Source organism: Emydura macquarii, unplaced genomic scaffold, assembly GCF_026122565.2.
Source record: "Emydura macquarii macquarii isolate MOO-44397 ecotype Brisbane River unplaced genomic scaffold, CSIRO-AGI_Emac_v2 contig_369, whole genome shotgun sequence".
NCBI lineage: Eukaryota > Metazoa > Chordata > Testudines > Chelidae > Emydura > Emydura macquarii.
This window is the reverse complement of record NW_027130506.1, coordinates 5,574,859-5,589,981: the sequence shown is the minus strand read 5'-3', so window position 1 is coordinate 5,589,981 and position 15,123 is coordinate 5,574,859. Positions and strand designations below refer to the sequence as shown.

The following is a 15,123-nucleotide window of genomic DNA, read 5'->3' as shown; positions in this document are numbered from 1 at the left end:
GATGAATCACGCAGCCATTAACAGCTTCCAGCATAAAACCTTCATCTCAGCCCTGCCCCATCGAACCAATGGAGTTTAAAATGTTGATGCCCTGAGTAACTTATCCCAGACAGAAAGAAAAGAAGTCATTTTAAAAATTAAAAATTATACAAACTTAACTATTTACATAATGATTTTCTGTCAGGACTTTCATATCACACCAACCCAAATCAATTTTATTCCTATTCAAATCTTGGAGCTTTCCATTTCCTGCCCGGTTTCCTTTCAGTCAACTGGGAGTGGCAGTGGCAGCTTTCAGTGAGTTCCTGGAGACAGGCTATTGTTTCTGTGGAGTCTGCTACACAAGACAGTCCTCACGCATTCTGCTCTGTTGAGTTCATCACTGACACAACTCTTTCAGCCTGAGCTTCCACAGCTACATTCTCAGTTTCTGGGGACAGCCAAGCTGAGATTCTGGCCCCCTGGTACCTTCTCAGGCAGTCCTGATGTTCCTGTGTCAATATTGCCCCCAATCTGTAAGCACTAGCATCTATGTCTAATATGATGGGGGGTTTGAAACATGTAGGCTAAAAGAGGAGCTGCCTTTAGGGCCCTTTTCAACTCTGAAAATGTTAAATCAGTTGGTCACTGAAATTGTTTCCTTTTCTTGTCCAACCTATGCAATGAAGTCACAATTTTGACAAAACCACAAATAAACTTTCAAAGCCTTACAAAACTCAGTACATCTGTGAGTGTTTGGGGAATTGGACAGCTCTGCACAGCCTCAATTTTCATTTTGTCGGTGGAAATTCCCCCATTGATTGTGCGCCCAATGTGTGTTACTCCTTTTTTTTGGAGCCACTCAAACAGAAACTCTGGGAGCTCACCTTCATCCTGTTCTCCCTTATAGTTTCCTCATATATTGACACCTAGGTAAATATGGCTTCAGAGCCTTGAGCCGGGAGTTATTCTTGTTGTCTGGATCCCAGGTAGACTCTCAAGAGTACTACATAATTGTTTATCTTTTATAAATCATATGGCAAAATTTTCAAGCATCACCATGTAAACTAAATCCACAAAATGACTGTAGGTATACTACAGAGCATGGTCATTTTGCATGCTAATACCATGCTTACACATTCAAAATGGATATTTGCATGCCCAGCATCGCCTTATATGATTTGATCCATTAGTTATTTTAACCCACTTGTGACTGGTCCTCCATTTTACTCATTGTGCTTCTGCATTCTATTGACACCAATGAAATCAATGGCCTCTTAGATTATGCCTAACCTCAAGCAATTAGCAGTGCAGTGAGTGCATTCAAACCTGAAACATTTGGGTTTGGTTACTATTTTAGAATCTCCTATAAGCTTAAATCAATCACTTGGATATTTTTATAGAGCTGTTGTACAGGCAAATGAATTTCTATTAACTGCCTTATTGTTCCCTTCCTCTAGTAGGTGCTGATCCAGCAAGATCATTATTTGTGCCTAGGAGCCCCAGTCATGGACCAAGACCCCATTGTGCTAGGCGCTGTACAGAATTGTCCCAAATAATTTGTAATCTAAAATCATTTATCGTGAGTTCAGTTGGAGCTGTGTGTGCTCTGCATTTCACTGGTCAGGCCCATTGTGAACTCCACAGAGCAGGGATCATCCCTTTTAAAATGTTTAGAAAGCACATATTGGCAGTTACCATACTTGTATATTTTAAATAATAGTAGTTTTTTAAATGGCGTGACGAATGGCCCAATCCCATAATGGCTGATTGCCTCCTGAAAGGCACATCCAACCTCTAGCACCTTGCAGGATCAACTGATAAATGATTAGGATAATAAAGTCATCTTATATTGATGTACACACACCCATCTAAAAATAACTCAATATAATGTCAAAAGTTATTTATTAATCCAGGAACTGTCAGAGCAGGGATTATACTTGCAGCTATAATAAAACTCAATTATTGCAAATACTATCTTATTGAACAACAAAGCAGTTGTGTGTTCTACGCGTTCAAGCTAAGCAAAAATGGGCAACTTTCATGTAAGTAATTATTTCACTTGGATTGTATTTATGCACTATCAGTTTAAATGAAATAATATACATGTCAATTAGGATTTCAAATCAGAAGTATGTTTTAAAATGTATTGTGACTATGTTGTGTGTACCTGATATTTGACGATTGCACATCCTTATAAAATCCATATCCTACAACTCTAACATAGGTTCTGAGTGTTTTAATCGTGAATGGAGTGTTACTGTAGCATAAAAAAAACCTCAACAAACTATGTTAAGAAAAAGCTTATTTTAACCTGTGAGTTTCTGTGTGTACTTGCTGGACACTAAAATAACTCCATATGGATCTAGGACAACATCTCCATTGACAGAGGCCAACATTTTTAAACTTTGGCTAAGCTTGTCATTGGGTGACTAGGTAGTAATTTACAAGTGCTTTGAGAACTGCGCTGTTCACAGCAGGACCTGATCCAAATCTGTAAATTGAAACCCCCTAGGATCACTGTAGGGTTTTGACTGAGAGAATTTTGGCCAAAATTTCCATGCTCAGATACCTAATATTAGACATCTAAATGTACATTTAGGCACTGTCCACTGAAAGTAGAACAAGAAGTAATTGGCTTAATCTGCAGCACAGGAGATTTAAGTTAGATAGTAGGAAGAACTTTCTAACTGTAGAGAAAGTTAAGTACTGGAATAGGTTACTAAGGGATGTTGTGGAATCCATACCTGTGGAGGTTTTTAAGACCAGATTAGACAAACAGCTTTCAGGGATGATCTAGAGGTGCTCAGTATGGGGAGGGGATGGACTAGATGACTTCTTGAGGTCCCTTCCAGCCCTACCCTTTTTATGATTCTATGATTTATCAACATGGACTGATTTTTCAAAGATCTTCAATGGGAGCTGCAAGAGCTCAGCATATCTGTCAATTAGGCAATTTGTACTGTAATAAAAAGGTAATATGGTTTGTAATTATATTTTTAAAACTCACAAATTAGCACATTTATTTCCGTTGCTGTGTATTCTCATACAGTTTAGAGAGACTAAGCTGAACACTGATAAAAAGCATCCTTTTAGCTAATACAGTTGCAGGAGGTTCTCTTTTAAGAGGTTTATTATTTAATAATACTTTTAAAAAAAGGATTCTTACTGCATTTCAAAATTTAGAGCCATATCCCAGTAGTTGCTGAGCACTTTGCAGCTGCCAGAGGGTCTTGAGGTCTTTAATCATTTTCTCAGCCAAACGTCCATTGGTCTAGACTGTGCTATTTGCACAAAGCCCTATGTGGGAACCAGTGCACAGCACCAAGAGAGATTATGAATCAATGCCATTAGGAGGTGCAGATTGCTGCTCTGGTGTACTCTGAAGACTTGTGCAAGGGTCTGGGGAAAAGGTAAGTGGCCCCTCCTTGTTCACAGGGACTGCTATTAGGATCAGTCTTTCCATGGGCAGCACAACCCGTCTCCTCCCCACTCCCAACCCCTGTGCACTCACGTAAGGGCTCACCACAGTCTGGTTGATTGACTTCAATTTTTCCTGAATGAGGTGAGCCTAAAGGGGCTGACCCTACTCCATTTGAAGGAAATGGAAAAACTCCCATTGACTTCAGTGGGAACAGCAGCATGCCTATGTTGTTTAAGGACCTCAAGATCTGAACCATTCACAGCAGTGGGAAATGCAGGTGCTCAGCTTCCCTTGGGATTTAGCTCCAGGAGACTGCAACTAATCTTGGGAATATGCTCTACTCCTGGTCCTGAAAACCACTTGTAAAGCACCCTGAAAACCGGCAGCCCTAAATAGAAGAATTTAAACAAGTAGTTTGTTCTTCTCCTATTTGCACATTTCACCATCAAATTTTTCATTCGTGCTTTGTGTGTTGTGTTTTTTAAATCCCCAGAGCAAGTCGTACAACCTTACAGGAAAAGTGCGGGATTCAACTATAGGGGCCCCCAGTTTGTCAGCATATGAGCCAGTAAGCAATTTTTTTATGAGGGTGCACGAGGGCACACTTTACTAAAGCACATGTTGCGGTGGCCTAAGACTGGCTATTTTGGATGCTGCATTACGCATTATTCTCTCTCTTTAGTTAAGGCTGAGACTAGTAGAGCTGAGCAGGAACCCGATTTTTCTAGCTGGCCAGAAATTCCACAATAGGTTTTCCATTGTGAAGCAAAACAAAAACAAAAAGAGGTTGAAATTTCCCACAAAATGAAATTCTAAAATAATGAGTTTGGGGTGAGTCAACACATTGTGTTTCAATCAAATAAAAAAGTTTTGTTCCGATTTCAACTTTTCACTTTTTTTAAACTTTGTTTTAAATATAAAAAACAATTAATTTCATTTTGAAAAGTTGTTTTGAAAAAAAATAAAGACAAAACATTCCGTTCAAAAAATATTGAAACAGGATGTTATCAAAATGCTTAATTTCAGGGGGGTTCCCAAAACAAAATCTTTTCAAAACATGTCATTTTTGACAACAACAAAAAAAAGGCATTTTTCATCCAAAAAAATGTTTGTGAGAACTGTCTGACCAGCTGTAGAGACTAGCTTTCTTTCATAAACTAATTTGGGCTGTAAATGGGCCTGAACCAAAATTCAAGCTCCCAAATCCTCAAACTTCAGTCGGGCTTCACTTTCTGAACAGGATCTGGTTCCTGCTTCTGCAATTGACCCTGGATCCGAATGCTCCCATGCGTTAGAAAATTCAAAGTCGATAACCGTTTGCTCCTTTCGCAATCATGTGACTTCAGTCCTACCTGTAATTTTGATTTCCCTCTTAATTGCCCCAAATGGAATCAGAGGGACAAGGTGGGTGAGCTAAAACCTTTGATTGGTCCAACGAAAGATATTACCTCATCCACCTTATCTTTCTAATATATTGGGATCCACATGGCTACAGCACCACAGCATATACCAAATGGAATCAATCTGTCTCAAATTTTGCATGGGTGCTCTGCTGCCAGTAGAGGTGCTTTGGGAAAGATTTCAGGATAATCAGAAAAGGCTTTCTTATGATATGACAGTTTGAAAAGCTGAGACATTTTCACTTTTGTAAAATTGGATTAACATCGTTTTTTCTGAATGTCATCTCTTAAAAATGCCTTAGCCGAGAAACTCCGGATCTTGTTTATTCTATTGTTCTCAACGAATATTGGTGTCTTTGAACAATTTGGGGAAGGGTGAGTGATTCATTTTTAATGTGACCTGTTTTTTGAGGATCTCAGGGAGCCCCATGAGGTCTCATATTCTCACTGTAATTGCTATGAGGATTTCTCCATCAGGGAGGGCTCTAAGCAACATAAAGGAGAGGGAGAGTCTGTCATAGGACAGGTGGTTTGAAAACATCAAAGTACCAAGCAGGGATTACCTCTGGACTCTGGCAGAGCAAATAAGCCTGAAGGGTCTCCTCGGGGACTAATGCAGAGGTTTATAATCACATGGGTCTCTGCATTACCAATGAGTGCTTTAAGTACTCCGATCAAATTATAACCCTTTAGGGACCGCTGCTGAGTATTAGTGGTATTTACTGCAGTGGGAAGCTTGTTGTTTTTGTTTTCTCACATACAGCCCAACAGTAGCTTCTTGTTGCCTCTCTGCTAGGAACAGGTGATATTCAATAGCAGTAGATTTTTGTTCAGTTGCTGGCCAGATGCCCAGTCTCAGCAGAAGGTGGCAGTAGATTCATGTTCAGCCACAGGAGGCTGGGGGAGAACCAGAGGCAGATTGTGGTTCCCTCCATGGGGCCCACTGGTCTAATATATACACCACTCCTTTTCCTACTGAGGTAGAGAGGTGAGTGATGCTGAGATGGGTTATAAATGTTACCCTACTTCTTGTGTAGTGTGTTGGGTCAGACACCCTGCAGGGGAACACTTTGAAACTGAAAATCACTCCAGCAGCTTAAAAAGTGGCATACAAATAGTACATCAAAGTGAATGTTTTGCTGTTTGGGGGCAGAGGGAGGAAGGAAAGATGGGGGATAATAAGTGTCTAAACTCTAATTGGGAGGCCTGAAAAACATTAACAGCTTCTGTTTAAATGTAACCTCTCCTTGCTGTGCCGCTGCCGTCATCTGGTACCATTCTCTTAAAATAACTGAAAAGTTATGACATACCTGAAACATTCAACACGGCAGCCCCAGAGAACGTAGTCTCTGCATTAGCACCTTCGGTACATGTTTTTTTATCAGTGGTGCAGTTGGCACTGGAGCCAGTGTAGGTTTAGGTGTTAGTGCTGTAAAGGTTTGAGTCTTGTCTACACTATCTCAAGACACAGACCCAGATCTAAGGTGAGATAGTAACATATATAAGTCTTTGAAGAATTCTTGATACATTCGTGAAAACAGTTGAGCTTTGACTGCTCTTGAACTCAGACTGGTGAAACTGTACCTTTGCTTAAAAAAAGAGGCAAAATGTGCTGATGTAGAGAAGGTGATAGAATACACACCCCTAAAACAATGTCAGTTGAATCTGCAAACGTGCTTAACGGTGGTTATCATCACTAGTGGCTCAGCATATGCTATATTATGATCAAATGATCCGCAAAATTAAAGGAGCCAAATTCATCCCTAGTGTAACTGAAATGAAACTTACTTTTAGGTAAGCCCTTTGTTTGTGGCCCTGGTTTGCGTTTGATGGGTTGGGATGGGGTCACTGGGGCAAGTGAGGGGGTTAGAGAAAGACAGCAGATGAGAAACTTTTATATGTGTGATGGGGAGAAGGAGAGAGTTGTAGGGGGGAAGAGAAGGCAAGCTGAGGGGAGGGGGAAAGGCACATCATATTTTGTCAATATTTTTTTTGAAAGACATAGGCGAGATTCTGTGTGGAGACACAGAGGAAGGAAAAGGGAAGTGTTTGAGGAGTGAATCAAAGGGGTGAAAAGGCATCTGGAATTGCAGGCATGGGATTCAACTAAGTTGGAGATGTAGAGTTGTTTAGCCAGAAAGGTGACAAAATGTAAGGAGGAGAGAATGAATCTGTAGTAGAGGAAGTCAGCCTGGTCATGGGATTTCTACCACAGATGCTCTGCTGTGTAAGAACAGGAGCAGAGGAAGAGGATGCTGGAGATGAGTTAGAGCTGGGGGTTGGCAGGGTGGGCATTCTGATGCAAGGGAGTGGAAAAAGAATCAAGGGTGGAGGAGAGTGAAACATGCAGAGAATCAACAACCGTGGAAGAAAGGGAAAAGAAGGCTGAGAGCAGACAAGAAATCATCAGTGCTGATGGACTGAAAGTCATGGAAAGGCCAAACAACAGGGCATTGGGTGGCGGCTAATGGTGGATGCTGAAAGTGACCAGGTGATGGTTGAAGAGGCGAACCCAGCAACAGAGATATTGCAGAGAGCAGTGCTTAGTGAAGACCAAGTCAAGTAAGCAACCGTTTTTGGTGAGTGGGAGAGTTAAACAAGGGCTGTAAGTTGAATGAAGATGCTAAAGATCATTATTATTATCTGCTGTGCTACTGCTGCCTTTCATTGCCTGGGGACTGTTGGGACATACCTGACACATTTAGCAACACAATAGATACATATGTACTACTGGAACACATGGAAGTAGTTAGAGAACAGGAATCAAATGAAAGCCCGTTACAATTGTTGGGCCAATTCCACTCTCTGTTTCAGAGGTACAAGTCTGGTTGAACTCAAAGGCTGAGTCAACAGTCTTTCTTTGTGCTGAGTAGCCCATACACAAACAAGTAGTTCCATTGGCTTTAGTAAAACTACTCAGCATATGTAAAGGTTGCAGAATTTCCTGCACTGTAGAAGATGCCAAAACATTCCAAGGGAGATATTTTATGCAGACTTTAATCTGTTATGTATTATTTATCTCTTTCCCCCCAAAGGGGGGCTGGCAGTAGCAGGACTCTTTTCCCTCTCCCCTTGAGTGAAAAGGAGCAAGCAAGAGCTTCCAGCTGTGACATCTCTTCTTCCATCAGGTTCTGCCATTCCATCTACTGGACAGAAGTTTGGGAGCTCCCGAAATTCCCCAACCAGCTGCTCCTACTACTCTCACTTCAGATTACCCTGTTTTATGAGTCCTCACACCACCAGCTAGGGAGAACCAGTAGTTCTGAGGGTGCAAAGCTCCCTGATGCCTGGGAAAGGAGGGAAAGGGCTCTCCCTCTGCTTTTAGCACAGAAGAGGGAGCTGTACAGGCCCATGCTCCCTCTGGCCACAGCACATCTTGTATGTACAAACCTTCCAGTGTTATGTAGAGATGGGCCTGAGTTGGTATCAGGAATGGTCATTTCAAGGGTGGTAGGATGCAGATTTTGTTTGTGTCTGTCTCTAGATGTGTTACTCCATGGATGCCACTGCATTTAGAACACCCTTTCTGTAGCATGGTGTCCATCACTGTGAATTATTTTGGGGCAAATGGGCCGTAAAGCAGATGGTTTTTATATTGACAAATGTTTCACTTCATGTTTTCAGATACATCTCAGCTCTGCATGCTGACCTCAGACCAACATACTGGGTGCCTTTGTGTTGGTTTTTATGCTATTGGGTTTGCCCTTACTGTTAGTCAGCAAACAAGTGTCCTTTGTAGTTTAATGTGAACTGGGAGACTCTGTACTGTAATGATGAATTCAAACTTTGTACAGACCACAGAGCCCGTGTGAGTCAAATTGTGTCTTGAAAATTGTAAGAGGTGCTCTCACAGCCATTCTTCAAGGCCAAGGGAAAAAGGGGACGCCAGCTCACACTGCCCTCTGGAATCCCAATTGGAGGCTCTGAAGAAGAGACAGCTACTTGAGTTTATCATCCCCCACTTTCCTGCCTTTCCAACATTACCTCTTGTCCCTTTGCAAAGTGAAGTTGAGTAAAGTTTGCTGCTAGTCCACAATCAGCCACAAAACTGTGATTCCTTCTTTTCCCCAAAAAAATAAAGCAAGGTGTGCAAGCGAGTTGCTAGTAAATACATTTCTTTGGAGTTCCTCTTCCTCCTCCTTCTAGAACGTCATCCTGTCTGGATTGAAGATGTCAAGAAATGGAGAATGCACCACTTCTCTTGGTAATTTGTTCCAATAGTTAACCTCCCTCGCTGTTAAAATATGTGCCTTTTATTTGTTTGGCTTTAACTTCCAGCCACTGGTTCTTGTTCTGCCTTTCTTCACTAGATTCAAGAGCCCTTAAGTACCTTGTATTTTCTCCCCGTGAAGGTACTTATACACTGTAATTAAGTGGGCTCTAGTTGTTTTCTGCCCCTCCTGGTTAACGTTCTGGAGCCCAGCGACTTTCTGACTCAGTCACCCTACTGCCCCTCCTGATGTCACAAAACTGTAGGCAATGTGTCATTCATCTGTTTCATACCAAGCACATGTATATTGTACTGAGGCTAAGAAGCAATGGGATACATTTTCCGTTCAGATATTTTAAAAATGAAAAGATGATCCCATTTGACTCATGGCTTTAAATATGGTCCAATGACTACCATGCTTCAAAGGGCCCAAACTAGAGTTAAAGCAGGTTTAACACAACTTCTGTAAGAAGGAAGTGAACCCTAATAAGTTAGTTCTGGGCAAACAGATCAGCTTCCTGATAAGGTTAGGCCATGGTATAACATTTTCATCCTGTATTTTAAAATGTGCCAGACTTAAGAGAGAATAGTATATTTTTGCATTTTACTCTTACCTCAAGGACCTGCATAGACGCATGAGTAACATCAGTTATGCTACTGATAACTCAAACCATCCCTTCTGGGCAAAGGTTTACAGTTCATCCTGATAATACAGACTGTTAGCAATTCCTGTATGACGTTAGGGGATATTAGGAATTCAAGATCTATCACAATGCCACCTCTTTCTCTCTTCAGTACTGCTGCTCTAGTTAATTGTGGCTTTCAGTTACATTACAACTCATTAGAAACTTCTGTTGCAGTGAATAATTAATCCCATGTACGAATGCACCAATTAATAATTAATCATGTAGGCAATGATTTGCTAAGAGTTGTGTTCTGAGAGCACAATGTATTATACACAATTTTACTAATGAGATTAGCACCTAATTCCTAGTTGTTACAATATTAACAAGCACATTATTTAGCAATATATTATATGATTATGGACAGAGAAAAGGGAAACCCCTCAAATTTTCAGGATTGCTGATTAGTAATAGAATTGGTTCATTGTCTGGATCTGGGACTTTGGATCCTTAAACTGATGGATGGGCTTCAATGAGACATACTGCAAACCTGTAAATATACATACTATTTTCTGTGACAATTTCCAGGATTTCCAAGGTGTTTTCCTGATATTTCTATGCTTAATTTTATTAAAATGATGGTTCTCTTTTTTTTTTAGCAGTAAAGACTGACTTTACTGCTAAAATTTTTTTTTTAATTGTTTGTTTAGAATTCAATTAAAAACTAGCCCTTTGTTTCCAACTGCATTAAATGTATGTGATGCATAGGAGTACTGGTAAAAAACTAACATCACTCACATGAATTGGTCAGGTTTATTAAAGGTTATTACTCTATCACATGGCTGGAATCAGTATACACTGATTTTAGTAACTACAGTTACATATTCCCTTTTTATTTCCGTAAAATGAAAATAAAATATATCAGCCAAAAACAACCATAAAGTAAGGCAGCCAATTAATAAAGCTCACGAAAGGAACTATCAAGGATGAAGGTCAGGGTAAAATACCTGAGCCCCTCTTGATACCATCAGAGGATTATTCCAACTTTTATTAAACATCTCCCAATAGCTATGATCTCCAAACCTCAGTGACTTTCTCATCACATTGGCACTTCTTTTCAAAATGTCCTGCTGTAGTGGCCTGTGTTTGCTGCTCCTGTTGCTATCCAATGTCAGTGACTGAGTAGGCGTGTGTTATTTCTGTCAGTGCATGATCATTGTCATTAGCATTCTAGATATTGCTTTTCCCTTGCTATTGGGACCTCTCTGAACTTGGAGGTGCAGATGGATAAAAATAGTTGTTATTTTGACAAGTTGCAAGGTACTTTTTGTTGGAAGTCTAACTGTCTCCCTCTCTTTTGCATTAAGGGTAACTGTTTTTGGTTGTTGTGTTTCTTCTGTTTTAGTTTCCTGACCTGTAGTTCTTTTGTAAATACTTCAAGGTTATTGGCTTTAGCTCAAGAAACTGTTAGATTTTAGCCCCAAATTTGGGTCCTCTGCCATAAGTGTCTACACAGGTGAAGTAAGTATAGATCCCTTGAATCTGCCAGAGCTTTTCTTTTTCATTAAATTCTTTATTTGTGCTGACTTTTCTGCTAACCCATTTGGCTATGCATCGTAAGATTTGACATGCATGCTTGAACTGATATATCAAAGGGATTCACTGAGTATCGTGGGCCATTATCTCTTATCAACTCATCTGAAATATCATGGCAAGCAAACTGATTTACAATGTGCTAGTAAATTGTTACTTGATGTGTTGTGCAACAGCCCAGGTTAAAACAAATGTTTTCGACCACTAATAAGAGGTAATTTATCCCATTTAATTCAAATAAATCTGTGCCAACCTTGGATGAAGGGCAATCAGGAATCTCACGTGGTTTTGTTTATTTTTTGCATTCTGTTTCCTGCATTTATGGCAGATATCATACTTGGATACATGACATTTTTGCTAAATCCACTCAAGGGTAACCCATCATTTCAGATTACTAACTGAGAATCAGATTACTAATTGAGAATTTAAATGTGCTTCATATAAACTATTCTTATTTGTAGTGTGGATAGAGCCTAACCAGATTAAGTTCAAAGGTGCAACTGGCCTGTCTGACATAGTCCAGTTATGAGGACATGGTTATGTCCAATCCACACCACAAATTTTAACCATTCTGTCACCAGGTCAGGCACAATCCATGTTGTAAATAATTCCTGATACTCACTAGTAGTTGTAATATCCTGGAACACTTAGAACAGCATGAAAAAAATTCCCAACATTGTTTCACTGGAAAACATGCCAGTAATCTGACGATTTGATACTTTCATTACAATCTCACACTGATAACAATGCTATGCAGGGCAGGAAGTGATTATCTAATCTAGTAATAGTAATAAAAATGTCATAAATTAACCAATGACTCAGCCCCTGTTGTTTTAAGTGAATGTGTACAAGGCCAGGAGTTGTGTCAGAGCCATAGTGACCCAAGTCAGACTTCAGTCATTTTAGTTTATTGAGCATTGTGAAGACTTCTTTAGTACTAGCTGCTGATGTGTTGTTTCCAGGGGGTTAGGAATATCTACCTGTTATATCAAGAGTATAGGAAGCAATCATTTTCTTCTTTAGGAAGGCCACCATGCAGAAGAATGTCTTGTCAGTGTGCATGCACAGGACTGGGAGCCAGGAACTCCTGAATTCCAATCCCCAGCTTTGCAGCTGACTCAGTTGTTGGCCTGGGCAGTTTACTTAACCTCTATCTCAGATTCCCCTCTGTAAAACTGTGATGATTTGTCACTCAAAGGATATTCCCAGGATTAATTAGTTAATGCTTTACTGTGATTTAAAGATTAAAGTTTTAATGCAGCTAGAACAATAGATTTCTATGTCAATGGAATTGCTACATGAAAAAAGCATACATTAGCAAACTTGTGTGGTGTCAGCTCTCCATGAAATTTCTCTCTCACAAGAAATATATTCATTTATTTATGTTTTTATGAAGCCTGTAAACTTGGCTGATAAATGTATGAGACTCTTTCCATGTATAATATTATTTTAGTCATTTGAGCTACAAATTGACTAACTACTAGTTCCATTCTGCACACAGTGGGTTATAGTTTGTAGACATGAGTTATAAACTCTAAGACCCGAAAATAATGTATTAGCAGTAAAAATGTATATTAACAAACCACATGCCTAAAGTCTGATGAAAGATGAAATGACACAGCTGTCAATTAAAAATAAAATCTAACTAGCTATGACATCTGTTTTACTGCAGTCACAATAGGCCATATTCTCAATTGCCTTGTACCTTGTGTAAACATTTACAATATAAGTGAAAAGTGGGAGCCAAACCCTGACAAATCAGACTGGTAGCATTTTACAACCACTTTCCTCTCTCTCGGTGCAGGTGAAAATGACTACAAAAAAGTGCAAGGCTGTGGAGAATCAGCCCATAAAGTTCAATAAACCGTGAACCACTAGCACCATTTCTAGAGTCAATTGATCATATTCTGTCCTCAGTTACATAGAAGTAAATGTGACACCACTTAGTTGAAATAACACTTTTGAATTGTAAATGAGAACAGAGCTTAGACAGCTGATTATAGAAGCCCTGACAGTTCATGGTTCATGACAGTTCATGGTTTATTGAATTCTAGGCACTGGAAGGTTTTCCTTTTGTAACAAACATTTCAGGTTAGATTGTGCAAGCTTCCCTTACATTGAGAAGCAGGTTACTCTTCACTGGGACTACTTATGAGAAGCCTTCCTCTGTAGCATGGGGCACAGCTCACTTGCTGGTGGATTTTCTCTGTACCTTAAAGCATTTAAATCATGATCTGAGGACTTTAATAATTCTATCATAGGTTAGGGGTCTATTACAGGGGTGGGTGGGTGACGTTCTGTGGCCTGCGTTGTGCAGGAGGTCGGACTAGATGATCATATTGGTCCCTTCTGACCTTAGAGTCTATGAGTCTACTGAGTGTTCATCACAGAGTGAGCTGAACAATTGACCCAGGATTCTGGATACAATGGGCCAAATGCTGCAGAGCTCTGTGGCATCCTCTGCCAGAGCTGCACCCCATGTTGGGGTAGGGAGAGGGTGTGTCAGGGCAGGACTCTCCTATGCCCAATTATTTTCTGGTGGAACATCTACCAGCTGTGTAAGTTAAAGGTGCCCCCTTCCTTCATTTAACTTACACTGCGGCCAAGCCACTAAGCCTTGTCTACATTACAAAGGTAAGTCAACCTATGTTACACCACATTAATTACTACAGAGGCTGATGTCCACACAACCTTCCTTGGGTCATTGGTATGCGTCCTCACCAGAAGCGCTTCCACCGACCTAAGAGGGGCAGTGTGGGGAGCTGAGAGCCTTGTCTCCCCACAGGCTGACAGTGGGCTGCTCACCCTCCCCCGGTTTCCTGCTGGGAGCCAGAGGAAGCTGCCAGAGCCTCTTGCCCCAGGGAGCAGGGTCCAGCAGCCCCAGTTTCTCCTCGCTCCAGCTGTCCAGCTTTCTTGTCAATTTCACAGGTCCAGGGGATGTAACAAGGGATGTAAGGAACCCTCAGTGTCTACACTGACACTGTGCTGCCCTAACTACACTGACTTAAGCCCTGCACCCCTCGTTGAAGTGGTTTTATTATGTCAGCATAGCAGAGGAATTACATCAGCAGGAGGAGCATTTCAGTGTGTACACCTGCACTGTTTTGTAGACCAGCCCAAAGAATCAGGGAGACATGATTGGTTCCCTAACCACCTCCCCACGTCTATGAGTCTTGCTCAGGGACAGTGGAGAATTGAGACCAGCTTTTCCTAGATGTTTTTGAAAATTACAGAGGCATTTTATTCTTTTCCTATGGTCACACCCTTTAATAGTAGGGTGATGGATGCCTTCTAAATATCTTAGACAGACAGATGGTTTGACAATTTATCTTTTTCAAACAAACATAATTTTAAATAGTCAGTCACAATTGCTGCATTACATCAAAATGGTAAAGCTCAGCTCAGCATTCCCTAGCAGAATTGTTAGAGACAAGGACAATTTAGAATTACAGTATTTCTATACATTACCTTTTGAGAAGAGGCATACAGCTGCTGGTGTGTCAGATCCGGCATGCTGCCAAGTCAGATACCTCATTTCTTGGAAAGAATAAGTAAGATGAATAGTGTCCTAACTGAGGCCTCTTCTTTTATTACCTTTATGTTATTTTATTTTATTGCCTCTTGCTAGCATTTTATTATTTGTACTAGCTAGATCCTTTACAACTTTCAAGCTTGGGGGTCCAATTCCTCACCGCAACATACCTTGTGTTGTCACATCTGTTAAAAGTGAGTTTATTATCCTGTTATTCTCCATTGCCAGTATACCTTATCTACAAAGCTTTCCTAGTGTATAAGCCACTATATTGGCAAAGATACAAAAGCTATTTTGCAAAAGTGAAACATTATGCAAAAGCGAAACAAGCTATTCCAGTAAAGGTGCAGTATAACCGTGTT

General features: G+C 40.4%; 1 protein-coding gene across 1 annotated transcript in view; it reads left to right on the top strand.

Moving 5' to 3' along the window:
* The first annotated feature begins 2,009 nt into the window (after positions 1-2,009).
* Positions 2,010-15,123, top strand: part of ANXA13 (annexin A13) — a 35,991-nt gene continuing 22,877 nt past the window's right edge. Inside the window, exons 1-2 of the mRNA XM_067530252.1 lie at positions 2,010-2,024; positions 3,897-3,971. Of these exons, the coding sequence (XP_067386353.1) occupies positions 2,010-2,024; positions 3,897-3,971 (90 nt within the window). The remainder of the gene's footprint in view (positions 2,025-3,896; positions 3,972-15,123) is intronic.